The following is a 25,216-nucleotide window of genomic DNA, read 5'->3' as shown; positions in this document are numbered from 1 at the left end:
AAGTTGATTGTGTTCGTGGGTCGCTGGGGGCTGGGTCTCTTATATTCTTAGCAGTTGACGAGAATCGAGTCCGGTGGTAGTATCCAGGCAAACTTTATTGGCTCAGCTACATCTTGCAGTTACTAAGAATAAAGCGTACTGTACCGCGTGTTACAGCTTCAGTTATAGTCGTGAACGGGGGGGTCTTCCCATTCCCTGATTGGCCCCCCTGCTGTTACTGGGGTCAGTTTGTCGACTCCGGACTGACCGCTGGTTATCACCCAGCTGCCCATTGCAGATAGCAATGGCCTTGGTCATGTGATTACCACATCATGCCCCTTCCTCCTGCTGTTCACTGTTTCACAGCATGTTCCTGTTACCTGGTCGGAACAGCACTTAACCCTGTGACTGTGCTTTGGCCCCAATCACATTGCAACCTTTTCCATTGTTAGTGAGCATGTACACAGCTACTCTATAATTATAAATTAATCAGGTCCCACAATCCCCCCTTTGATTCCCTCCTTAGCCAGAATCATAACGCCCCGATTATATATATATATATATATATATCCTCTTCTGAAGGTGCAGAAGTGGCTGGTGAAAGCTCCCTTGCACATTCCTTATTCCGGGGTTAGTTGTTCTCATCATACACATAGCCAAACATCTAATCAAAGCAAACAAACAGTATAATGCTACTATTACAGCAAATACAAATATAATTCCTTGTACCATTGAGCTGCCTAGCCATCCTGTGGCCCAGCCCCACAGTGTGGTAGCTGGGGGTTGTTTCAGCTGTTCCATCTCCTGTTTGATGTGATCTGCTAGGTTGGTGATATCCTCGGAACTATCCGGGATATACGTGCAACATTCGGTGCCGATCAAGGCACATGTCCCCCCCGCTCTCCGCCAGGATAAAGTCTAAGGCCATTCGGTTTTGTAAGGCCACTGTGCAAATGGCCACCATTTCGGCGTTTATTTTAAGTAGGGCTCCCGCGGTGTCATTAGCCACCTTTTCCAGGATGGATGCCATGTTAATGGGCTCCCTTGCTAATTTACCAGTTCCATACCAAGGAACCAGAATGGCAAAGAACCTTTCAGTCTCCGTAATCGCCCGTTTACTCCTTTGTGGAGAAAACAACCCTGGAAGGGAAGTGGAGTGGTGAATGTAGGGTATCACATAACCCAAATAACAAGATCCTGTCCAGGTCTGTGGCAGCCAGGAATAAGCCCTGTGGCCACAAATAAAGTAGGTACCGTTATATGGGGAATATCGGCCACCTCTATCACTACCCATCCTTGTGTAAAGTTCTGGCCCGGGGTGGTCTTATTCGGGAAATGCAGGAAGCTCTGCATGCTTCCTTTCATCACATTCACGTTTTGCCTACACGTACTATTCCCCATTCCCTGCCCTCCGGTTTGGGTTCTGATCAGACATATCGACCCTTGTGGCCTTCCTATCCCTGAGGTGTTAGTGAGGGCCAAGAACGGGGGCTTTAGGGTCTGGTTATAATTGGGCTGATGCCACTCCAAAAAGGTGTTTGACCCATAACCCGCCGAACGCCATTCAGCCTTTGGTAATTCTACCCCCAGACTATTGGCCCTGTTCCCGTTCGTACGGTTCTGGTTAAAAAAACATTCTGCCATCTCAGATTCATTGAGGGGGACCGGTCTCAAAGGAATTCCTCCCTTTGAATGGATAGGTACCTGCGCACATACCCAACAACTGGAGATGTTGGCTTCCTTAACATAGCTATATGACATGTACATAAAAGTATTTACATGTAGCTCCATGTTACAGAGGGGTAGGGTCAGACCCACAAATCAGTCCAAACATTTTGTTGAGTTCAAAAGTTCAGTTCTTTTAGTCTGTTTCCGATACGGGTGCCCGTTTAACGTGCGGGGTGTGGATTTTAACTGCCGATCGGTTCGTCAGTAATACTTGGTACGGTTCTTCCCACTTGGCTCCCAGCGGTTCTTTGTGTATTTTCTTTATGTATACCCAAACTCCTGGGACGATATCGTGTCCTCCCTCCGGGGTTTCCCCCCAAGCCGCTTTTACCTGTTGGGAGCAAAACTGACAGCATTTGTTAAATTCTGGCAATATTCCAACAATGTGTCACTCATCAGGTGACAGTCTGCTTTTCGCAGATTGATGGTCCCCGGGAGAGACATTGGTCTCCCGGTGATCACCTCACAAGGGCTTAAGCCCGTGGTTCGGTTTGGGATGGTCCTGATGCTGCACAAGACCATTGGGAGTGTTTGAGGCCACGGGATCCCCTCTTGGTGGTACTTGGCCAGTCGTTGTTTCAAAGTTGGCCTGACGACTGTGGGTGATGAGGGCAATGTAGACTCCGTGTGATGTTGAGCAATCTGCAGGCCTCTTGGCACACGGCTCCAGTAAAATGGGTCCCCTGATCAGAGTCAGTACTTGTGGGGACTCCCCATCGAGGCATATAGTCTTTACACAGCACCTTAGCCGTGTGCGTGGCAGTGCTCCTTCGGGTGGGTACAGCTTCCACCCACCGAGAGAACCGATCCACAATCACTGAGACGTGCGTATACCCCTGACATGGGGGCAACGAGATGTAATCTACTTGTAAATCTCGGAAAGGCTCTGCTGGGGCCGGAGGCCGGAGAAGGGGCATTGTAGTGGAGGGCCCGGGGTTATTTTTCTGGCAAGTGACGCACATGTCCACCGTGGCCTGAGCGTGTTTCCTAAAACCCCGGTCCCACCAGCTCTTCTGGAATCGAGCCGTCATTTGTTGGGGGACTAAGTGCCCCCACGAGTGTATTTGCTGGGCCAAAAAAGGCATTAGTGCTTGTGGTGCCACTGGTTTTCCTGTCTCAGGCTGCCTCCACATTCCATCCGCCCATAGCTTTATCCCTTCACTTATCCATTCCCATTTTTCCATCCAGAGACCTTCCTCCTGCATTTTTGCCAGATCCTGTGTCAGCGTTCGGGTCTCCAGTTGACATACAAGGGTGCCCTTCTCTGGTTTCATTAAGGCGGCTTCCTGAGCTGCCTGGTCGGCCCGTGTGTTCCCTTTAGCCTCATCTGTATTCTCCTTCGTATGGATAGATTCCTCCCTCTGGCAGCAGTAAAGCTTCAAGTAGATCTGGACTTCCGCCCCATTCCGTTTGGGTATCCTGCTGCAGTCAAGAATCCTCTCTTCCGCCATAACTGGCCGAAATCATGTGCCACCCCATGATTTGCCGACCTGGAATCCGTGTATATATTAGCTGTTTGTCCCTCACTACCCTGCTGGCTTCAGCCAGTGCTCTCCATTCAGCCTGCTGAGTGGAGGTTCCAGCGGGGAGTCCCCCCTTCCTTACTACCTCGTGCAGCGTCGTGACTGCCCAGCCCGCCTTCCGGATTCCTTGCTCCACAGATGAGGATCCGTCCGTAAACAGGATCAAGTCCGGATTGGGTAACGGCTATTCGGCTGCCACAGCGGCTCCTTCTGCTTCTTCTAACATGCCCGCACAGTCGTGTTGGTCTTCATACCCTTCTTCAGGCAGGGGGAGCATGGTGGCTGGATTAACCGGGCTAGCTCGTAGGTTTGGAGCTTCCAGGACTGTTGTCCATCTGGTCCATCTGGCTGAGGTCACCTGGGTGACCCGGGTCATGGATAGCATAGCATGTACTGTATGGGGACACTTGATGATCAGTTTCTGGTCTAAGAGTAATCCTGCCGTTACCATTACTGCTCGGCCTGAAGCTTCCATGGCCCTCAGGCAACTTCCCCATCCGAGAGCCACTGTGTCCAGTTTGGCCGAGTAGTATCCGACGGCCTCTGTTGGTCTCATGTTCTTGAGTCAGGGTAGCAGTCATGTATCTTTCTTTCTCATGCACAAATAGGGCGAAGGACTTTCTGGTGTCCGGGATCCCTAGGGCAGGTGCTGTGCACGGGGCCTGTTTCAGTTTTTCAAACGCCTCCTTTTGCTCCTCAGCCAGGGTGATAACTTCTTTTGAGGTCCGTGTTCCTTTTAGCAGGTCATTCAATGGTTGTGCCAATTGCGTGTAGGAGTCCACCCAGTCCCTTTTAAAATTACACAGACCCAAGAAGGACCGAAGTTCCTGGATCGCGGCGGACTGTTTAGCCGCGTGAATCGCCTCAGTCCTATCCTGGGTCAGTCCCCGCTCTCCCATTGAGATCTTTTGTCCGAGATAAATTACTTCTTCCTGGGCTATCTGGGCCTTGGCCATCCTGGCCTTGTATCCCTTTTTAATGAGGTGGTCCAGTAAGGTCAGCACGTCTCGTTCATGCTTTTCTTCCATGGTGGACGCCAGTAGGATATCATCGACATAGTGTATGACTGTAGATCCCATCGGGGGTAGCTCCCTTAAGTGACCCTGGAGGGCCATGTGGGACACTGTTGGGCTGTTGTGAAACCCTTGAGGTAGACGGGTCCAGGTGTATTGCTGTCCCTGGATGGTAAAGGCAAACCACGGCTGCACCTCCAGGGCCAACGGAATTGCCCAGAATCTGTTGGCCATATCAATAACGGAGAAGTACTTGTCTTCCGGCGACTGAGCCTGAAATATAGTGGAGGGGTCCGCTACCAACGGGGCTTTTTGGTAAATGCACGTTGGCCTTCCGGTAGTCCACTGTCATGCACCAGGCATCTTTACCCTTATGCACTGGCCACACGGGGCTGTTGGATGAGCTGTGGGTCTTAACTAGTACCCCTTGTTCTTCTAACTGCGGGATGATGGATAATATTCCTTAGATTGATGTTGTGCTGATCGGGTACTGTTTGGTGCAAGGAGGTGGCCACAGTCATGTTTGTCCTTGGCCCTTATCGGGTAGTCCCTTAGTTCTTCCCTCTGCAGGGATCGGATTGACCATGTGACTTGGCCGTCCTCAAAGTCCAGGGAGGAGTCCATCCCGAGTAGGGGTTGTCCCACCGGTCCTACCCAGACCGATGCGGTTACTTCATGTGGTCCCAGAACCAAACACATTGGCCGGATTCGGTGGAGTATCAGCTTATGGCCTCTGACCCCATGTGCCGCACAGGTTGTCCCGTCGAGGGGGAATTTACCATTTTCGGGCACTCACGTCAATTCTGCCCCTGTGTCCAATAAACAATCAATCTCTTGGTCGCCCACTCCCACACTGACATATAGTCCGTCCCTGCGCTGATGTATTAATGCTAACAGGGATCCTGCCGGGAGGGGGTGGGGTCTACGAGTTTTTTGCACACTCCAGCAACTGCAGCTGCTGATTGAGGGAAAGTTCTTTAAACCGCCCCATCACTGACCTCCTGTCGGCCTGTTTCTGGCCGGTCCCTGAGCTCCCTGGTTGTTCTGTTTCTTCGCTCAGCACGTTGGCCCAATGTCTCTCTTTACTGCAATAGTGGCACTTTCCCGGCAGTCTTCCGGACGTCTGTCCCTCCCGGTCCTTTGGTTTCCATCCAGTCTGCATTACTCGGGCCTTTGAAGTTAAATCCCGATCTAACTGGCCACACTGGTCTACCAACTGCGCGAAGGAGGTTCCCCAATCATCCCAATCTGCCAGGGTGGCCTTCACTAATTTAGATAGTTCTGGTTTCAACCCCACCATAAAGGTCGCCTTCAAAGGTCCGACTCTTTCGTCACCCATCTGCTCCACATCTCGGTGCAGACCCGAATGTTCCAGCCACGTAGACTTGAATCGCTCCTCATACTCGACTACCTCCTCTGTGCCTTTTTGCTGGCACACTGCAATCCAACTCCAATCCATCCTTGCCGGCCCGTACTGTCTGAACCACCCTTTCACATCTCCCCAGGCTGTGTCAATCCCCTGTCCAGTGTCTCCAAGTGCCTCTTTTACTACCCTCTGGAGTTTACGTGTCGATCGTCCCGGCACCGTGATGGTCAGAGTCTGGACTCCGTCCAAAGGGTGGAGTGTGTAAATACTTCGCAGTCGATCGAATTGGTCCCAAGCTCTCCCCCCCCACCCCCTTTTTCGGGTGTTGGAGCTCTTTGACCATTTATCTATTTTTTCCGGTTCCGCGGCTATGTGAACTATCATATTCTCCTATCTTTGTTTACGTTTCTTAGTTCCGTCTTGGTCGTTGTCTCTACTTTAACTCTTGTTGTTTTTAGTGGGTCTAATATAGGGCTGTAGAATCCATCGCTGCTGTCCGAGTCCTTGTTGGATGACGAGGAGCCTGAATCCCACGTCACTGATCCCGCCTTGGATAGACGGCTGTGTACCCTGCGTACTGGCTGTGACCCAACCTTTAACCTCACCCTTCAGTTTAGTTATCCCTTTCCCTTTCTTCTCTATTTCCGACTTTTTCTTGGTCACTTGTTCCCCAAGTGCCTTGATTTGATCTTTAGCGGTTTTCAGATCCCGATCGAATTGGGACTGGGTCATGATTTCTTTTCTCTGTCGAACTTGGCTCATGTCGGCCAGGGACCAGCAGGTCCTTTCTTTATCTTTCATCCCCGTGGTTTTCCCCCAGACCCTTTTTATATCGTCCAGGGTCCACTGACCCTTAGAGGTTCCGTACTTTGGTTCAATTTCGGCACATGTCTTTCGTAAATCAAACCGCTGTTCGATGTATTCCCTGAGGCTTTCTAACACTTCCTCGTCCGCGACCTCCGGTGGGGCCAGCCCTCCTTTTTCAGTCGTGGGACGGTTTTTGTTTCCGCCTTCAGCCATTGTGCCAATTTAGAACCCTTCGTTGTGGCGGGTGCGAGACGTGGACCTTAAGTCCGGGACAGGACCTTATGTTCTGTCGAGTGGAGAGCTCTCTGTTACAGGGGTCTCGACCCTAATACTACCCACAGACGGTCCTTTTAAAGATCATGTGAATGACGCTTGCCGCGAAAGACTTCGGACGAGGACTTTATTTTAAGGTGTCCTTACCCTCGTGTCGACGTGGGTCCTAAGGTCTCCCAGCGGCTGATATTCAGCGATCCTGCCGACTACACCAGAATGTAGGGTCTCTTATATTCTTAGCAGTTGATGAGACTCGAGTCCGATGGTAGTATCCAGGCAAACTTTATTGGCTCAGCTACATCTTGCAGTTACTAAGAATAAAGCGTACTGTACCGCGTGTTACAGCTTCAGTTATAGTCGTGAACGGGGGTGTCTTCCCATTCCCTGATTGGCCCCCCTGCTGTTACTGGGGTCAGTTTGTCGACTCCGGACTGACCGCTGGTTATCACCCAGCTGCCCATTGCAGATAGCAATGGCCTTGGTCATGTGATTACCACATCATGCCCATTCCTCCTGCTGTTCACTGTTTCTGTGCAGAGGGACCTGGGGGTCCTTGTGCATGAATCCCAAAAAGTTAGTTTGCAGGTGCAGCAGGTAATCAGGAAGGCGAATGGAATGTTGGCCTTCATTGCGAGAGGGATGGAGTACAAAAGCAGGGAGGTCCTTCTGCAACTGTATAAGGTATTGGTGAGGCCACACCTGGAGTACTGCGTGCAGTTTTGGTCACCTTACTTAAGGAAGGATATACTGGCTTTGGAGGGGGTACAGAGACGATTCACTAGGCTGATTCTGGAGATGAGGGGGTTACCTTATGATGATAGATTGAGCAGACTGGGTCTTTACTCGTTGGAGTTCAGAAGGATGAGGGGTGATCTTATAGAAACATTTAAAATAATGAAAGGGATAGACAAGATAGAGGCAGAGAGGTTGTTTCCACTGGTCGGGGAGACTAGAACTAGGGGGCACAGCCTCAAAATACGGGGGAGCCAATTTAAAACCGAGTTGAGAAGGAATTTCTTCTCCCAGAGGGTTGTGAATCTGTGGAATTCTCTGCCCAAGGAAGCAGTTGAGGCTAGCTCATTGAATGTATTCAAATCACAGATAGATAGATTTTTAACCAATAAGGGAATTAAGGGTTACGGGGAGCGGGCGGGTAAGTGGAGCTGAGTCCACGGCCAGATCAGCCATGAACTTGTTGAATGGCGGAGCAGGCTCGAGGGGCTAGATGGCCTACTCCTGTTCCTAATTCTTATGTTCTTATGTTTCGCAGCATGTTCTTGTTATCTGGTCGGAACAGTGCTTAACCCTGTGACTGTGCTTTGGCCCCAACCACGCTGCAACCTTTTCCATTGTTAGTGAGCTCGTACACAGCACGCAGCTACTCTATAATTATAAATTAATCAGGTCCCACAGTACCGAGCGAAGAGGAGGATCGGGGTAAAGATAGCAAGGCTCTCTTCAAGGAGGCCAGCCACCCACCACACTTAAAGGGACAGTCCCACATTCTCACACAATGTAATAACAACTGTGAGCTAAATGTAAAGATTGTAATTGATGATCCGAGTTTTATACATGTAATAAGCAAAGAAAAGTCAGGCGATTGCGATTGGAGCTACAGTTTATCTACAATAAGCAATGAAACGTTGTGCAATGCAGGATTTCAACTGTATTCCGATTATGTAGTGGGCAAACACCCATCAGGAGCACACAGGTCCAGCGAGCTATCCAAAGCTGGAGCCTGCGTCCCTGGGCCCAGAGTGATGCACCATGGAGTGTGGCCACAAGCAGCTAATATATACAAGCTGCAGAGCAAGTGATCTCAGGAGGGCAATGGCACTGGTATCGATACCCTGCCCCCGATCAGCTCCACCTCTCAGGCACCCGATGGCACCAACCGCCATGAGCCTGAAAGAGCAAACCGCGCTAAGGCACAGCCCCCAGACCCCATCACCACCCAGGCTATACCCGGGAATGAAGGGCCACCCACAACAGTTCTCCCAAAGGGGACCGGGACCAGCCAGGATCCCAAACCAAACAATGCCCAGGCAAGCGAGTCAGCAGTTCCCTGTGCACTGCTGGACGACTGCTCCTCAGGGAACAGCAGTGACCCGGGTCACAAGGAGAGAACAGGGAGGTCACAGGGATCTGTGAACCTGCTCAGCGCTAGGAGCAATGGCAAAGGCCCCGAGAGCAGGCAAGCGGGTTCCCACTGCCAGCACCGGGCACCGCGCCACCATCAGACTACCGGGACACCATCCAGCTGTTCTGGCACTAGCTTGTCCTCACACACCGGTGCTGACCCCAGCACTGATCCCAAAGATGTACCATCAATGTATCTCACCAGTCAAATGTCCTTGCCTCACAACTGTACCACAACTGCAATGATGTAAATGCAAATTTCCTTTTCTGGACTTGAATGTATATGAATGTATGTGAATGTGATGAGCCACCGGCATGATCTACATGTGGGAGGAAATGGATGTATGTAGCCATGGACACACACATGGATCACACCCAGAACCCACTGAAGGCCCACTGCATCATCGAACCATCCCAACTGGTAACCACAACCCAACGTGTGGCAATAAGGACTTAGGGGTTATCAGGGAGAGAGCCAAGCCAAAGTACAGCCAAGGTGCAAGGGCTATTGGCACTTAAGTCTGGGGAGAGCCAAGCCAGAGCACATAGCGCAAAGGTATTGCCACAAAAGACTTGGGGGAGAGTGATGTTATATATGTACACTATAGATACACTCTCTGTGTAGTCACTGTATAGTTACATAAGATGGAGACTTGTTTACCGGAGGTACCATCAACAAGATTCACACTGTATACACTGTGCTGACACCACCAGAGGGTGCAACTGGTGGAGGCCCAGGAGTCACCTGTACACCACAGGTACCCAGGTATAAAAGGGAGTCCACTATGTGTTATCCTCACTCTGGAGTTATATTAAATGGACTAAGGTCACTGCAGGTCAAGTGCAATACTTTGCCTCGTGGAGTCATTATCAGAGCATCTAAAGACATAACACAGTGTACACAGCTCTGCGTAAGATTTGTCCGTTAGTTTGACCGGTGCCAGCAAATTTTTAAGGAGGCCATATACCGATGACCCACATACGGTGAAGAGAATCGCCCTGCTTGGTCACCATCTCAGCGTTGTCCAATTCATTGCCCACAAAGTACTGGTCGAGGCGCTCAACGAAGGCTTTCCAAACATCACCCTCAACAAATCGCTCAAGAATATCAATGGCAGCCATTACCGCGTGAAAGTTCTTGATCCGTTACTCGTCGCCAATTTGTTATGTTCAGAATAAATTCACAGGACTATATCGCAAGCTCAAACTATTGCGACCTTGGTCTCTTTATTCAGACTCCAGAGTGAGGAAGCAGCATGGTGAGTCACCTTTTATACCCGCTTGCCCCAGGGTGCACAGGTGACCCTTAGGTCTCCCACAGGTGTGCCCCCTAGTGGTAAGTCTTACATTTGGGTAAGGTCTACATACATATATAACAGGTATCATCCTTACTGTTTGTCACACCTCCAAATTTGATATCATCGGCAAATTTGGAAATTTTACTCTGTATTCCAATATCCAATTCATTTACGTATCTATATAGATATCAAAAAAGCAGTGGTCCTAGCACTGACCCTTGGGGAACACCACTGTGCACCATTCTCCAGTCTGAGAAACAACCGTTCACCATGACTCGCTGTTTTCCGTCCTTATAACAATTTATTATCCAAGCTGACACTGACCCTCCTATTCCATGAGCCTCAATTTTGTGAACCAGCCTTTTATGTGGCACTTTGTCAAACGCCTTCCTAAAATCCATATAGACAACATCCACTGCCTTTCCTTCATCAACCCTCTCTGTTATTTCATCAAAACATTCAATTTGATTAATCAAACACGATCTGCCTTTTACAAATCCATGCTGGCTCTCTTTAATTAACTTAAACCTCTCCAAGTGCTTGTTAATTTCCCCCTGATTATTGTTTTTAAAACCTTATCCACCACTGATGTTAAACTGACCGGCCTGTAGTTACTAGGATTGTCCTTACACCCTTTCTTGAACAAGGTGTCACATTTGCCACTTTCCAATCCTCTGGCACCTCCCCCACATTTAGGGAAGTTCGGAAGATTAGGGCTTGCCCTTCTGCTTTCTTCACCCACACTTCCTTCAGCAACTTGGGATACCAGCCATCTGGACCAGGCGTCATACCCACTCTCAGCATATCCAGCCTCTCCAGTACATCCTGCCCATCCATTACCTCCACCATCTCCGCTTCTACCCAGATTTTGTCAGCATCCTCTCCCTCAGTAAACACCGATACAAAGTCCTCTTTAAGTATTCTAGCCTGGCCCTGCGCCTCTCGGCATATATCACCTTCTTTGTCCCTAATAGGCCCCACCCCAATCCAATCTTTCCTCATAGCTAAAATTTTCCAGTCCTGGTAACCTTTCCCTCCTGTTGGAATGTACCAAGCTTGTATCTGATAAATCTCATTAAAGATCACCCATTGTTCCGTTACAGAATTTCCTGTCAATTCAAGTATTTTTAAATGTGGTGAGGGTTTCTGCCTTGACCATCCTTTCAGGCAGTGAGTTCCAGACCCCCACCACCCTCTGGGTGAAGAAATTCCCCTCAAATCCCCTCTAATCCTTCCCATTACTTTAAATCTCTGCCCCCTGGTTGCTAAGGGAAACAGGTCCTTCCTATAAAGGGGTCAGAGGGTCTAGTAAGGAGGAGGAACTGAGGGAAATCCTTATTCGTCGGGAAATTGTGTTGGGGAAATTGATGGGATTGAAGGCCGATAAATCCCCAGGGCCTGATGGACTGCATCCCAGAGTACTTAAGGAGGTGGCCTTGGAAATAGTGGATGCATTGACAGTCATTTTCCAACATTCCATGGACTCTGGATCAGTTCCTATGGAGTGGAGGGTAGCCAATGTAACCCCACTTTTTAAAAAAGGAGGGAGAGAGAAAACAGGGAATTATAGACCGGTCAGCCTGACATCGGTCGTGGGTAAAATGATGGAATCAATTATTAAGGATGTCATAGCAGTGCATTTGGAAAGAGGTGACATGATAGGTCCAAGTCAGCATGGATTTGTGAAAGGGAAATCATGCTTGACAAATCTTCTGGAATTTTTTGAGGTTGTTTCCAGTAGAGTGGACAAGGGAGAACCAGTTGATGTGGTATATTTGGACTTTCAGAAGGCTTTCGACAAGGTCCCACACAAGAGATTAATGTGCAAAGTTAAAGCACATGGGATTGGGGGTAGTGTGCTGACATGGATTGAGAACTGGTTGTCAGACAGGAAGCAAAGAGTAGGAGTAAATGGGGACTTTTCAGAATGGTAGGCAGTGACTAGTGGGGTACCACAAGGTTCTGTGCTGGGGCCCCAGCTGTTTACACTGTACATTAATGATTTAGACGAGGGGATTAAATGTAGTATCTCCAAATTTGCGGATGACACTAAGTTGGGTGGCAGTGTGAGCAGCGAGGAAGATGCTATGAGGCTGCAGAGCGACTTGGATAGGTTAGGTGAGTGGGCAAATGCATGACAGATGAAGTATAATGTGGATAAATGTGAGGTTATCCACTTTGGTGGTAAAAACAGAGAGACAGACTATTATCTGAATGGTGACAGATTAGGAAAAGGAGAGGTGCAACGAGACCTGGGTGTCATGGTACATCAGTCATTGAAGGTTGGCATGCAGGTACAGCAGGCGGTTAAAAAAGCAAATGGCATATTGGCCTTCATAGCGAGGGGATTTGCGTACAGGGGCAGGGAGGTGTTGCTACAGTTGTACAGGGCCTTGGTGAGGCCACACCTGGAGTATTGTGAATAGTTTTGGTCTCCTAACCTGAGGAAGGACATTCTTGCTATTGAGGGAATTCTGCGAAGGTTTACCAGACTGATTCCCGGGATGGCGGGACTGACCTATCAAGAAAGACTGGACCAACTGGGCTTGTATTCACTGGAGTTCAGAAGAATGAGAGGGGACCTCATAGAAACGTTTAAAATTCTGACGGGTTTAGACAGGTTAGATGCAGGAAGAATGTTCCCAATGTTGGGGAAGTCCAGAACCAGGGGTCACAGTCTAAGGATAAGGGGTAAGCCATTTAGGACCGAGATGAGGAGAAACTTCTTCACCCAGAGAGTGGTGAACCTGTGGAATTCTCTACCACAGAAAGTTGTTGAGGCCAATTCACTAAATATATTCAAAAAGGAGTTCGATGAAGTCCTTACTACTAGGGGGATCAAGGGGTATGGTGAGAAAGCAGGAATGGGGTACTGAAGTTGCATGTTCAGCCATGAACTCATTGAATGGCGGTGCAGGCTCGAAGGGCCGAATGGCCTACTCCTGCACCTATTTTCTATGTTTCTATGTTTATCCACTCTATTCAGGCCCTTCATAATTTTATACACCTCAATAAGGTCTCCCCTCAGCCTCCTTTGTTCCAAAGAAAACAGACCCAGCATCTCCAATCTTTCCTCATAGCTAAAATTTTCCAGTCCGGACAATATCCTCGTAAATTTCTTCTGTACCCTCTCCAGTGCAATCACGTCCTTCCTGTAATGTGGTGACCAGAACTGCACGCAGTACTCCAGCTGTGGCCTAACCGGTGTTTTATACAGTTCAAGCATAACCTCCCTGTTTTTACCAGACCAGATCAGTTCAGATAATAGGAACAGGAGTAGGCTATTCAGCCCCTCAAACCTGTTCTGCCATTCAATGAGATCATGGCCGATCGGTCTCTCAACTCCTTCTACACACCTTGGTTCTGTAACCCTTAATACCCTTACCCAACAAAAATCTATCTACCTGTTTACAATTTTTCAATTGACCCCCAGCCACAACAGATTTCTGGGGAAGAGTTCCAGATTCCCACCACCCTTTGACCTCACTCCTGAACGGCCTGGCTCTCATTTGAAGATTTTGCCCCTTTGTCCTGGACTCCCCCAGCAGAGGAAATAGTTTTGCAGTATGATATGTGCTAGCTTGCTGCACAATGTAAGTGTCAAACATTGAACAAAAGAACTGTAAAACAATTAATCCAGCTCATTTAGGTAATGTCACTCTTATTTCATCAAACTCTGATGAGACCCATTTTGTATATTTAATAACTCAAACCCCTAGATCCTGTCCTAGAACTCCACCTAGTTGTGGGTTTAGTATCTTTGACTTCTGTTGAACTGCTGTGCAATTTAATGCCCCTTGCCTCCTCCATGTGCCTCAGCTAATAAAGGCAAGTATCCCGTCTGCCTTCTTAACCACCTTATCCACCTGACCTGCTACCTTCAGGGATCTGTGGGCCTGCACTCTCAGGTCCCTTTCAGTGTCCGACCATTTCATGTGTATTCCCTTTCCTTGTTAGCCCTCCCCAAATGCATTACCTCACACTTCTCCAGATTGGGCGGGGGCACTGGACGGGAGCTAAGTGTGGGTGGGGGCACAGGGAGACTAGTCTGGGGCTGGAGGTACTGAGCGGCATTGCTGCCCCGGGGCTACGTTTGGGGTGATTGTGTGCTGCGTCTCACTGACTGTCGATATTTCCCTTGTAGGTGACAGCCCGCAGCACTTTGGCCGTACCACCATCGTCAACGTGCCCGCAGAGTGAGTCATCACCGGCTGGTGGGAGGCCCGCCTCATCTGCCCGCTCTCTGCCCCTCTCTGCCCGCTTTCTGCCCCTCTCTGCCCCTCTCTGCCCGCTTTCTGCCTGCTCTCTGCCCCTCTCTGCCCGCTCTCTGCCCGCTCTCTGCCCCTCTCTGCCCGCTCTCTGCCCGCTTTCTGCCCGCTCTCTGCCCCTCTCTGCCCGCTCTCTGCCCCTCTCTGCCCGCTCTCTGCCAGCTCTCTGTCCCTCTCTGCCCGCTCTCTGCCCGCTCTCTGCCGGCTCTCTGCCCGCTCTCTGCCCCTCTCTGCCCACACTCTGCCCGCACTCTGCCCGCTCTCTGCCCCTCTCTGCCCCTCTCTGCCCGCTCTCTGCCCGCTCTCTGCCCGCACTCTGCCTGCTCTCTGCCCGCACTCTGCCCACTCTCTGCTCCTCTCTGCTCCTCTCTGCCCGCTCTCTGCCCCTCTCTGCCCGCTCTCTGCCCGCACTCTGCCCCTCTCTGCCCCTCTCTGCCCGCACTCTGCCCGCACTCTGCTCCTCTCTGCCCGCTCTCTGCCCTCTCTCTGCCTGCTCTCTGCCCGCTCTCTGCCCGCTCTCTGCCCGCTCTCTGCCCGCTCTCTGCCCGCTCTCTGCCCGCACTCTGCCCGCTCTCTGCCCCTCTCTGCCCGCTCTCTGCCCGCACTCTGCCCGCTCTCTGCCCCTCTCTGCCCGCTCTCTGCCCGCACTCTGCCCGCTCTCTGCCCGTACTCTACCCGCTCTCTGCCCGCTCTCTGCCCCTCTCTGCCCGCTCTCTGCCCGCACTCTGCCCGCTCTCTGCCCGTACTCTACCCGCACTCTGCCCGCTCTCTGCCCGTACTCTGCCCGCTTTCTGCCCGCTCTCTGCTCGCTCTCTGCCCTCTCTCTGCCCGCACTCTGCCCGCTCTCTGCCCACTATCCGCCCGCTCTCTGCCCACACTGTGCCCGCTCTCTGCCCGCTCTCTGCCCACACTGTGCCCGCTCTCTGCCCGCTCTCTGCCCGCTCTCTGCCCGCTCTCTGCCCCTCTCTGCCCGCACTCTGCCCGCTCTCTGCCCCTCTCTGCCCGCTCTCTGCCCGCACTCTGCCCGCTCTCTGCCCCTCTCTGCCCGCACTCTGCCCGCTCTCTGCCCCTCTCTGCCCACACTGTGCCCGCTCTCTGCCCGCTCTCTGCCCGCTCTCTGCCCGCTCTCTGCCCCTCTCTGCCCGCACTCTGCCCGCTCTCTGCCCCTCTCTGCCCGCACTCTGCCCGCACTCTGCCCTCTCTCTCTGCCCCTCTCTGCCCGCTCTCTGCCCGCTCTCTGCCCCTCTCTGCCCGCACTCTGCCCGCACTCTGCCCGCTCTCTGCCCGCTATCTGCCCCTCTCTGCCCGCTCTCTGCCCGCTCTCTGCCCCTCTCTGCCCGCACTCTGCCTGCACTCTGCCCGCTCTCTGCCCCTCTCTGCCCGCTCTCTGCCCGCACTCTGCCCGCTCTCTGCCTGCTCTCTGCCCGTTCTCTGCCCGCTCTCTGCCCCTCTCTGCCCCTCTCTGCCCGCTCTCTGCCCCTCTCTGCCCCTCTCTGCCCGCTCTCTGCCCCTCTCTGCCCCTCTCTGCCCGCTCTCTGCCCCTCTCTGCCCGCTCTCTGCCCGCACTCTGCCCGCTCTCTGCCCGCTCTCTGCCCTCTCTCTGCCCGCTTTCTGCCCGCTCTCTGCCCGCTTTCTGCCCACTTTCCGCCCGCTCTCTGCCCACTTTCCGCCCGCTCTCTGCCCGCTTTCTGCCCGCTTTCTGCCCGCTCTCTGCCCTCTCTCTGCCCTCTCTCTGCCCACACTGTGCCCGCTCTCTGCCCGCACTCTGCCCACACTCTGCCCGCTCTCTGCCCGCATTCTGCCCGCTCTCTGCCCACTATCTGCCCGCTCTCTGCCCACACTGTGCCCGCTCTCTGCCCGCTATCCGCCCGCTCTCTGCCCACACTGTGCCCGCTCTCTGCCCGCACTCTGCCCACACTGTGCCCGCTCTCTGCCCGCACTCTGCCCACACTGTGCCCGCTTTCTGCCCGCTCTCTGCTCGCTCTCTGCCCTCTCTCTGCCCGCTCTCTGCCCGCTCTCTGCTCGCTCTCTGCCCTCTCTCTGCCCACACTGTGCCCGCTCTCTGCCCGCACTCTGCCCACACTGTGCCCGCTCTCTGCCCGCTATCCGCCCGCTCTCTGCCCACACTGTGCCCGCTCTCTGCCCGCACTCTGCCCACACTGTGCCCGCTCTCTGCCCGCACTCTGCCCACACTGTGCCCGCTCTCTGCCCGCACTCTGCCCACACTGTGCCCGCTTTCTGCCCGCTCTCTGCTCGCTCTCTGCCCTCTCTCTGCCCACACTCTGCCCTCTCTCTGCCCGCTCTCTGCCCGCTCTCTGCCCGCTTTCTGCCCGCTCTCTGCTCGCTCTCTGCCCTCTCTCTGCCCGCTCTCAGCCCGCTCTCTGCCCGCTCTCTGCTCGCCCTGTCTGCCCGCTCTCTGCCCGCTCTCTGCCCACACTCTGCCCGCACTGTCTGCTCGCACTCTGCCCGTCCCAATCTCTGGTTTCTGAGTGCCCTGCCCTGTGATTTCCCCCCCCCCAGTGGTTGCTCCTATCCTCACGCTCTGATTACTCTTGTATTCCAGTGATCGGCTGCTGTGGCTACACAGTATATTTGCGCTTCTTTACTTCGTAGTGACTGTGGTCTGCATGGGTCATCATGCTCTGCAGCTGGATTACAAGGAGAATGAAAAGGTGAGTTTAAAACAGATGAACAGATTGTTGTAGTGAGGACAGTGAGATGACAGAGTGAGCATTAGTAGCCATGCCAGAGCTTACAGTCTGAAACCTGTTCCCGGAGGCTTACAATGCTGCAATTGGTTAAATGCATGTGCATATCATTAATATATAATAAACAGGTAGCAGTGGTCCTGTACTGACCCCGGGGAACATTCCTGCTCTGTTTGGTGTCTCAGGGATCTGCCTGGTCTTCTCGAGGGTCCCGGGGCTGTCTGTGTCTGGGGGTCCCGGGGTCAGTCTGTGTCTGGGGATCCCGGGGTCAATCTGTGTCTGGGGATCCCGGGGTCAGCCTGTGTCTGGGGGTCCCGGGGTCAGCCTGTGTCTGGGGGTCCCGGGGTCAATCTGTGTCTGGGGATCCCGGGGTCAGCCTGTGTCTGGGGGTCCCGGGGTCAGCCTGTGTCTGGGGGTCCCGGGGTCAATCTGTGTCTGGGGATCCCGGGGTCAGCCTGTGTCTGGGGGTCCCGGGGTCAGCCTGTGTCTGGGGGTCCCGGGGTCAATCTGTGTCTGGGGATCCCGGGGTCAGTCTGTGTCTGGGGATCCCGGGGTCAGTCTGTGTCTGGGGATCGAGGGGTCAGTCTGTGTCTGGGGATCCCGGGGTCAGTCTGTGTCTGGGGATCCCGGGGTCAGTCTGTGTCTAGGGGTCCCGGGGTCAGGCTGGGGGTCCCGGGGTCAGTCTGTGCCTGGTGGTCCCGGAGTCAGTCTGTGTCTGGGGGTCCCGGGGTCAGTCTGTGCCTGGGGGTCCCGGGGTCAGTCTGTGTCTGGGGGTCCCGGGGTCAGTCTGTGCCTGGGGGTCCCGGGGTCAATCTGTTTCTGGGGATCCCGGGGTCAGTCTGTGTCTGGAGATCCTGGGGTCAGTCTGTGTCTGGGGATCCCGTGGTCAGTCTGTGTCTGGGGGTCCCGGGGGTCAGTCTGTGTCTGGGGTCCCGGGGTCAGTCTGTGTCTGGGGATCCCGGGGTCAGTCTGTGTCTGGGGATCCCGGGGTCAGTCTGTGTCTGGGGATCGAGGGGTCAGTCTGTGTCTGGGGATCCCGGGGTCAGTCTGTGTCTGGGGATCCCGGGGTCAGTCTGTGTCTGGGGTCCCGGGGTCAGGCTGGGGGTCCCGGGGTCAGTCTGTGCCTGGTGGTCCCGGAGTCAGTCTGTGTCTGGGGGTCCCGGGGTCAGTCTGTGCCTGGGGGTCCCGGGGTCAGTCTGTGTCTGGGGCTCCCGGGGTCAGTCTGTGCCTGGGGGTCCCGGGGTCAATCTGTTTCTGGGGATCCCGGGGTCAGTCTGTGTCTGGAGATCCTGGGGTCAGTCTGTGTCTGGGGATCCCGGGGTCAGTCTGTGTCTGGGGGTCCCGGGGGTCAGTCTGTGTCTGGGGTCCCGGGATCAGTCTGTGTCTGGGAGTCCCGGGGTCAGTCTGTGTCTGGGGGTCTCGGTGTCAGTCTGGGGGTCCCGGGGTCAGTCTGTGTCTGGGGGTCCCGGGGTCAGTCTGTGTCTGGGGGTCCCGGGGCCAGTCTGTGTCTGGGGGTCCTGGAGTCAGTCTGTGTCTGGGGGTCCCTGGGTTAGTCTGGGGGTCCCGGGATCAGTCTGTGTCTGGGGCTCCCGGGGTCAGTATGTGTCTGGGGGTCCCGGGGCTGTCTGTGTCTGGGGATCCCGGGGTCAGTCTGTGTCTGGGGGTCCCAGGGTCAGTCTGTGCCTGGGGGTCCCGGGGTCAGTCTGTGTCTGGGGTCCCGGGATCAGTCTGTGTCTGGGGGTCCCGGGGTCAGTCTGTGTCTGGGGTCCCGGGATCAGTCTGTGTCTGGGGGTCCCGGGGGTCAGTCTGTGTCTGGGGATCCCGGGGTCAGTCTGTGTCTGGGGGTCCCGGGGTCAGTCTGTGTCTGGGGGTCCCGGGATCAGTCTGTGTCTGGGGGTCCCGGGGTCAGTCTGTGTCTGGGGATCCCGGGGACAGTCTGTGTCTGGGGATCCCGGGGACAGTCTGTGTCTGGGGATCCCGGGGTTAGTCTGTGTCTGGGGGTCCCGGGGTCAGTCTGTGTCTGGGGGTCCCGGGGTCAGTCTGTGTCTGGGGATCCCGGGGTCAGTCTGTGTCTGGGGGTCCCGGGGTCAGTCTGGGGGTCCCGGGGTCAGTCTGTGTCTGGGGATCCCGGGGTCAGTCTGTGTCTGGGGATCCCGGGGTTAGTCTGTGTCTGGGGGTCCCGGGGTCAGTCTGGGGGACCCGGGGGTCTATGGGCGTCCCAAGTCAGTCTGTGTCTGAGGGTCTCGAGTTTGCAGACGCTGTAATCGGACTGCGACCTTTGCCCTCTGCAGGTGGCGAGGACGTTGATGATCTCACAAATCCCAAAGGAAATCACAGACGCAAATCTCGTCACCAAACACTTCCAGTGAGTAATCGGGTCAGTGCCTGGAGCAGGGCCGAGACAGGCTGCTCGGGGAGACAGGGGGAGGGGGGATGTTACTGGGGGAGAGGTGTGTGAGACTCTGTGTGTCCCTCACTGACTGTACATCGCTGATTCCTCCCTCACTGACCCTGTCCCTCACTGACTCTGTCCCTCACTGACCCTGTCCCTCGCTGACACCGTCCCTGACTGACTCCGTCCCTCACTGACCCTGTCCCTCACTGACTGTATATCGCTGATTCCTCCCTCACTGACCTTGTCCCTCACTGACCCTGTCCCTCACTGACCCTGTCCCTCACTGACTCTGTCCCTCACTGACCCTGTCCCTCACTGACTCTGTCCCTCACTGACCCTGTCCCTCACTGACTCTGTCCCTCACTGACACCGTCCCTCACTGACCCTGTTCCCTCGCTGACCCTGTCCCTCGCTGACCCTGTCCCTCACTGACCCTGTCCCTCACTGACACCGTCCCTCACTGACCCTGTCCCTCGCTGACACCGTCCCTCACTGACCCTGTCCCTCGCTGACCCTGTCCCTCACTGACTCTGTCCCTCACTGACCCTGTCCCTCACTGACTCTGTCCCTCACTGACACCGTCCCTCACTGACTCTGTCCCTCACTGACCCTGTCCCTCACTGACCCTGTGTCTCACTGACCCTGTCCCTCACTGACCCTGTCCCTCACTGACCATGTCCCTCACTGACCCTGTCCCTCACTGACCATGTCCCTCACTGACCCTGTCCCTCACTGACCATGTCCCTCACTGACCCTGTCCCTCACTGACCATGTCCCTCACTGACCCTGTCCCTCACTGACCCTGTGTCTCACTGACCCTGTCCCTCACTGACCCTGTCCCTCACTGACTCTGTCCCTCACTGACCCTGTCCCTCACTGACTCTGTCCCTCACTGACACCGTCCCTCACTGACCCTGTCCCTCACTGACCCTGTCCCTCACTGACCCTGTGTCTCACTGACCCTGTCCCTCACTGACCCTGTCCCTCGCTGACTCTGTCCCTCACTGACCCTGTCCCTCACTGACCCTGTCCCTCACTGACTCGGTCCCTCACTGACCCTGTCCCTCACTGACTCGGTCCCTCACTGACTCTGTCCCTCACTGACTCGGTCCCTCACTGACCCTGTCCCTCACTGACCCCGTCCCTCACTGACCCCGTCCCTCACTGACCCCGTCCCTCACTGACCCTGTCCCTCACTGACCCTGTCCCTCACTGACCCTGTCCCTCACTGACTCGGTCCCTCACTGACCCTGTCCCTCACTGACTCGGTCCCTCACTGACCCTGTCCCTCACTGACCCTGTCCCTCACTGACTCCGTCCCTCACTGACCCTGTCCCTCACTGACTCTGTCCCTCACTGACCCTGTCCCTCACTGACCCTGTCCCTCGCTGACTCTGCCCCTCACTGACCCTGTCCCACGCTGACCCTGTCCCTCACTGACCCTGTCCCTCGCTGACCCTGTCCCTCACTGACCCTGTCCCTCACTGACACCGTCCCTCACTGACCCTGTCCCTCGCTGACACCGTCCCTCACTGACCCTGTCCCTCGCTGACCCTGTCCCTCACTGACCCTGTCCCTCACTGACCCTGTCCCTCACTGACTCTGTCCCTCACTGACACCGTCCCTCACTGACTCTGTCCCTCACTGACCCTGTCCCTCACTGACCCTGTCCCTCACTGACCCTGTCCCTCACTGACCATGTCCCTCACTGACCCTGTCCCTCACTGACCCTGTCCCTCACTGACTCGGTCCCTCACTGACCATGTCCCTCACTGACTCGGTCCCTCACTGACTCTGTCCCTCACTGACTCGGTCCCTCACTGACCCTGTCCCTCACTGACCCCGTCCCTCACTGACCCCGTCCCTCACTGACCCTGTCCCTCACTGACCCTGTCCCTCACTGACCCTGTCCCTCACTGACTCGGTCCCTCACTGACCCTGTCCCTCACTGACTCGGTCCCTCACTGACCCTGTCCCTCACTGACCCTGTCCCTCACTGACTCCGTCCCTCACTGACCCTGTCCCTCACTGACTCTGTCCCTCACTGACCCTGTCCCTCACTGACCCTGTCCCTCACTGACCCTGTGTCTCACGGACCCTGTCCCTCGCTGACTCTGTCCCTCGCTGACTCTGTCCCTCGCTGACCCTGTCCCTCACTGACCCTGTCCCTCGCTGACCCTGTCCCTCACTGACCCTGTCCCTCGCTGACTCTGCCCCTCACTGACCCTGTCCCACGCTGACCCTGTCCCTCACTGACTATGTCCCTCACTGTTTGCACTGTTCCTCTGGTGTGCTGCAAGTGTTACTGATGGGAAGATAATGGAGTATCAGATAGTGGAGTATAATGCTGACCGCTTCTGATGCGTGATTTCTTGTTTCAGTGAAGCCTACCCCAGCTGCACAGTGACAGATGTGCAATTTTGTTTCGATGTCCGTGCACTGATGAAGCTGGACCTTGAGAGGTAAAACAAGGCAACTGTCAAACTCCACGTACTGTAAATCGTAAAAACCCACTCCCACATCCGGCTAACCCCTACACCCACATCCAGCTAACCCCTACACCCACATCCGGCTAACCCCTACACTCACATCCGGCTAACCCCTACACCCACATCCGGCTAACTACACCCACATCCAGCTAACTACACCCACATCCGTCTAACTACACCCACATCCAGCTAACCCCTACACCCACATCCGGCTAACCCCTACACCCACATCCGGCTAACCCCTACACCCACATCCGGCTAACCCCTACACCCACATCCGGCTAACCCCTACACCCACATCCAGCTAACCCCTACACCCACATCCAGCTAACTACACCCACATCCGGCTAACCCCTACACCCACATCCGGCTAACTACACCCACATCCAGCTAACCCCTACACCCACATCCAGCTAACCCCTACACCCACATCTGGCTAACTACACCCACATCCAGCTAACCCCTACACCCACATCCGGCTAACCCCTACACCCACATCCAGCTAACCCCTACACCCACATCCGGCTAACCCCTACACCCACATCCGGCTAACTACACCCACATCCGGCTAACTACACCCACATCCGGCTAACCCCTACACCCACATCCGGCTAACCACTACACCCACATCCGGCTAACCCCTACACCCACATCCGGCTAACCCCTACACCCACATCCGGCTAACTACACCCACATCCGGCTAACCCCTACACCCACATCCGGCTAACTACACCCACATCCGGCTAACTACACCCACATCCGGCTGACCCCTACACCCACATCCGGCTAACCCCTACACCTACATCCGGCTAACCCCTACACCCACATCCGGCTAACTACACCCACATCCGGCTAACCCCTACACCCACATCCGGCTAACCCCTACTCCCACATCCGGCTAATCCCTACACCCACATCTGGCTAACCCCTACACCCACATCCGGCTAACCCGTACACCCACATCCGGCTAACTACACCCACATCCGGCTAACTACACCCACATCCGGCTAACCCCTACACCCACATCTGGCTAACCCCTACTCCCACATCCGGCTAACTACACCCACATCCGGCTAACTACACCCACATCCGGCTAACCACTGCAAGAAACGGTAAATACTGGGGAAGCTGCAAAGTGGAATCAAAGCAGGAAATGCTCAGTGGGTCGGGCAGCATCTGTGGAGAGAGAAACAGAGTTAACGTTTCAGGTCTATGACCCTTCATCGGAACTGGAAGATGTTAGAGATGTAACTGGTTTTAAGTAAGTACAGAGGCAGGGAACGTGGAGGGGGAGAACTAAAGGGAAGGTCTGAGATAGGGTGGGGGGCAGGAGAGATTCAGTGACTAAGGGTGATAGTGCGAGGTGAAAGGAGATGGTAATGGGACAAATAAAGAAACAAAAGCTGGGTCTAGAGGGGCATAAATGTGAATAGCAGAATCATCAGTAACAGGTGCTGTCCGAAAAAATGGGGGCAGAGGTCACGGTCTGAAATTGTTGAACTGGATGTTGAGTCCAGAGGCTGTAAAGTGCCTGATCGAAAGATGAGGTGCTGTTCCTCGAGCTTGCGTTGAGCTTCATTGGAACAGTGTAGGAGGCCGATGACGGAGAGGTCAGAGTGGGAGTGGAGCGGGGAATTAAAGTGACAGGCGACCGGAAGCTCAGGGTCACACTTACAGACTGAACGGAGGTGTTCCGTAAAGCAATCACCCAATCCACGCTCGGTCTCCCCAATGCAGAGCAGCGACTACAGTATACTAAATTGGAAAAAAGTACAAGTAAATCGCTGTTTCACCTGGAAGGAGTGTTTGGGGCTGTTGTGTATAGAAGAATTCCACGAGGCTGAGTACTGTGAGCTAAACTTAGTGTGACCTTTGTCTTCTTTATTATAACTCCAGAGTGCCTAAACAACATGGCAGCCAAGCTTTTATACTGACACTGCACGTGTGTGCAGGCGACCATTAGGACTCCAACAGTCACACTCTCTGGTAGCAGGTATTACATAGTTACATACATAACAGTGGGAAGGGAGGGGGTAAAAGGGCAGGTGGTGCATCTCCTGCCCCTGCACGGGCAGGTGCCGTAGGAAGGGGAGGGGGCGCTGGGGGTGTTTGAGGGTTTCGGGGAGAGAGCAGTCCCTTCAAAATGCTGAAAGGAGGTGGGGGGGGAGATGTGATTGGTGGTGGGGTCACGCTGGAGGTGGCAGAGGATGATCTGTTGAACGTGGAGGCTGGTGGGGTGAAAGGTGAGGACAAGGGGAACCCTATCCTGGTTCTGGGAGGGAGGGAAAGGGTTGAGAGTCGATGTTTGGGAAAGCATTTTGCGAGAACTACAGATCCATTGTAAAATTTCTCAAATTGTAAAGCAGAGAAGTTATGTTAAACTTGTACAGAACTTGTACAGAACCTTGGTTAACCCACACTTGGCGCAGTGTGAACAGCTCTGATTGCCATATTATAAATAGTTGAGGCACTGGAGATGGTGCAAAAAAGATTTATTAGAAAGATAGCAGAACTGAGAGGTTATTCCTATCAGGAAACATTGAACAGGGTGGGGCTCTTTTCGCTGGAAGAGAAGTCTGAGGGTTGAGCTGATGGAGTGAATGGATAGTCATAGAGAAGATGTTTCCACGATGGGGTGAGATGGAGGGGGGTGTGGAGGATAAACACCGGCACGGACCCGATGGGCCGAATGGCCTATTTCCGTGCTGTAAATACTTTGTATTGCTGTTTGTGGGATCTTGCAGCCGCGTTTCCCACATTACAACAGTGACTGCACTTCGAAAGTACGTCATTGGCTGTGAAGCACTTTGTGGCATCCTGAGGTTGTGAAAGGCGCTATAGAAATGCAAGTTTGTTCCTCTTACTTTATAAAGGGGCAGGAGGAGCTCTGCGATGGCAATCTGTAGCAGTGGTTTGGTGCTCAGTGTAGAGCCACGCAGAGTCGGAAATATTTTACATTTATTCTCAGGATGTGGGTGTCGCTCACAAGGCTGACATTTATTGTCCTGTGGTAACTGAGCGACTTGCGAGCCCACTTAAAGGTGTAGTTAACAGCCGAGCCCGGTGTGAGTTTATTGACCTCGGCCTCAGCACCTCTGTTCTAGTGGCTAAAATGATGGAGGGTTCCTGCTCCTGACCCCGAGCTAGTGACCCCTGCTACACGTGAGCACGCCTGTAGACAACAGACAAGGGCAGTACCGTACTCGGCCGTGTTGTCTCCAAGGGGGAAT

The 25,216-nt window shown here is 54.1% G+C and overlaps 1 protein-coding gene across 1 annotated transcript in view; it reads left to right on the top strand.

Annotated features, from left to right (window-relative positions):
• The window catches only part of tmem63c (transmembrane protein 63C), a 192,514-nt gene that overhangs the window by 86,592 nt on the left and 80,706 nt on the right, over positions 1–25,216 (top strand). Inside the window, exons 8-11 of the mRNA XM_070871360.1 lie at positions 14,271–14,322; positions 16,958–17,066; positions 19,394–19,467; positions 21,879–21,959. Coding sequence (XP_070727461.1) covers positions 14,271–14,322; positions 16,958–17,066; positions 19,394–19,467; positions 21,879–21,959 — 316 coding nt within the window. The remainder of the gene's footprint in view (positions 1–14,270; positions 14,323–16,957; positions 17,067–19,393; positions 19,468–21,878; positions 21,960–25,216) is intronic.

Source organism: Pristiophorus japonicus, unplaced genomic scaffold, assembly GCF_044704955.1.
Source record: "Pristiophorus japonicus isolate sPriJap1 unplaced genomic scaffold, sPriJap1.hap1 HAP1_SCAFFOLD_246, whole genome shotgun sequence".
Lineage (NCBI taxonomy): Eukaryota > Metazoa > Chordata > Chondrichthyes > Pristiophoridae > Pristiophorus > Pristiophorus japonicus.
This window is presented reverse-complemented; position numbering and strand designations above follow the sequence as displayed.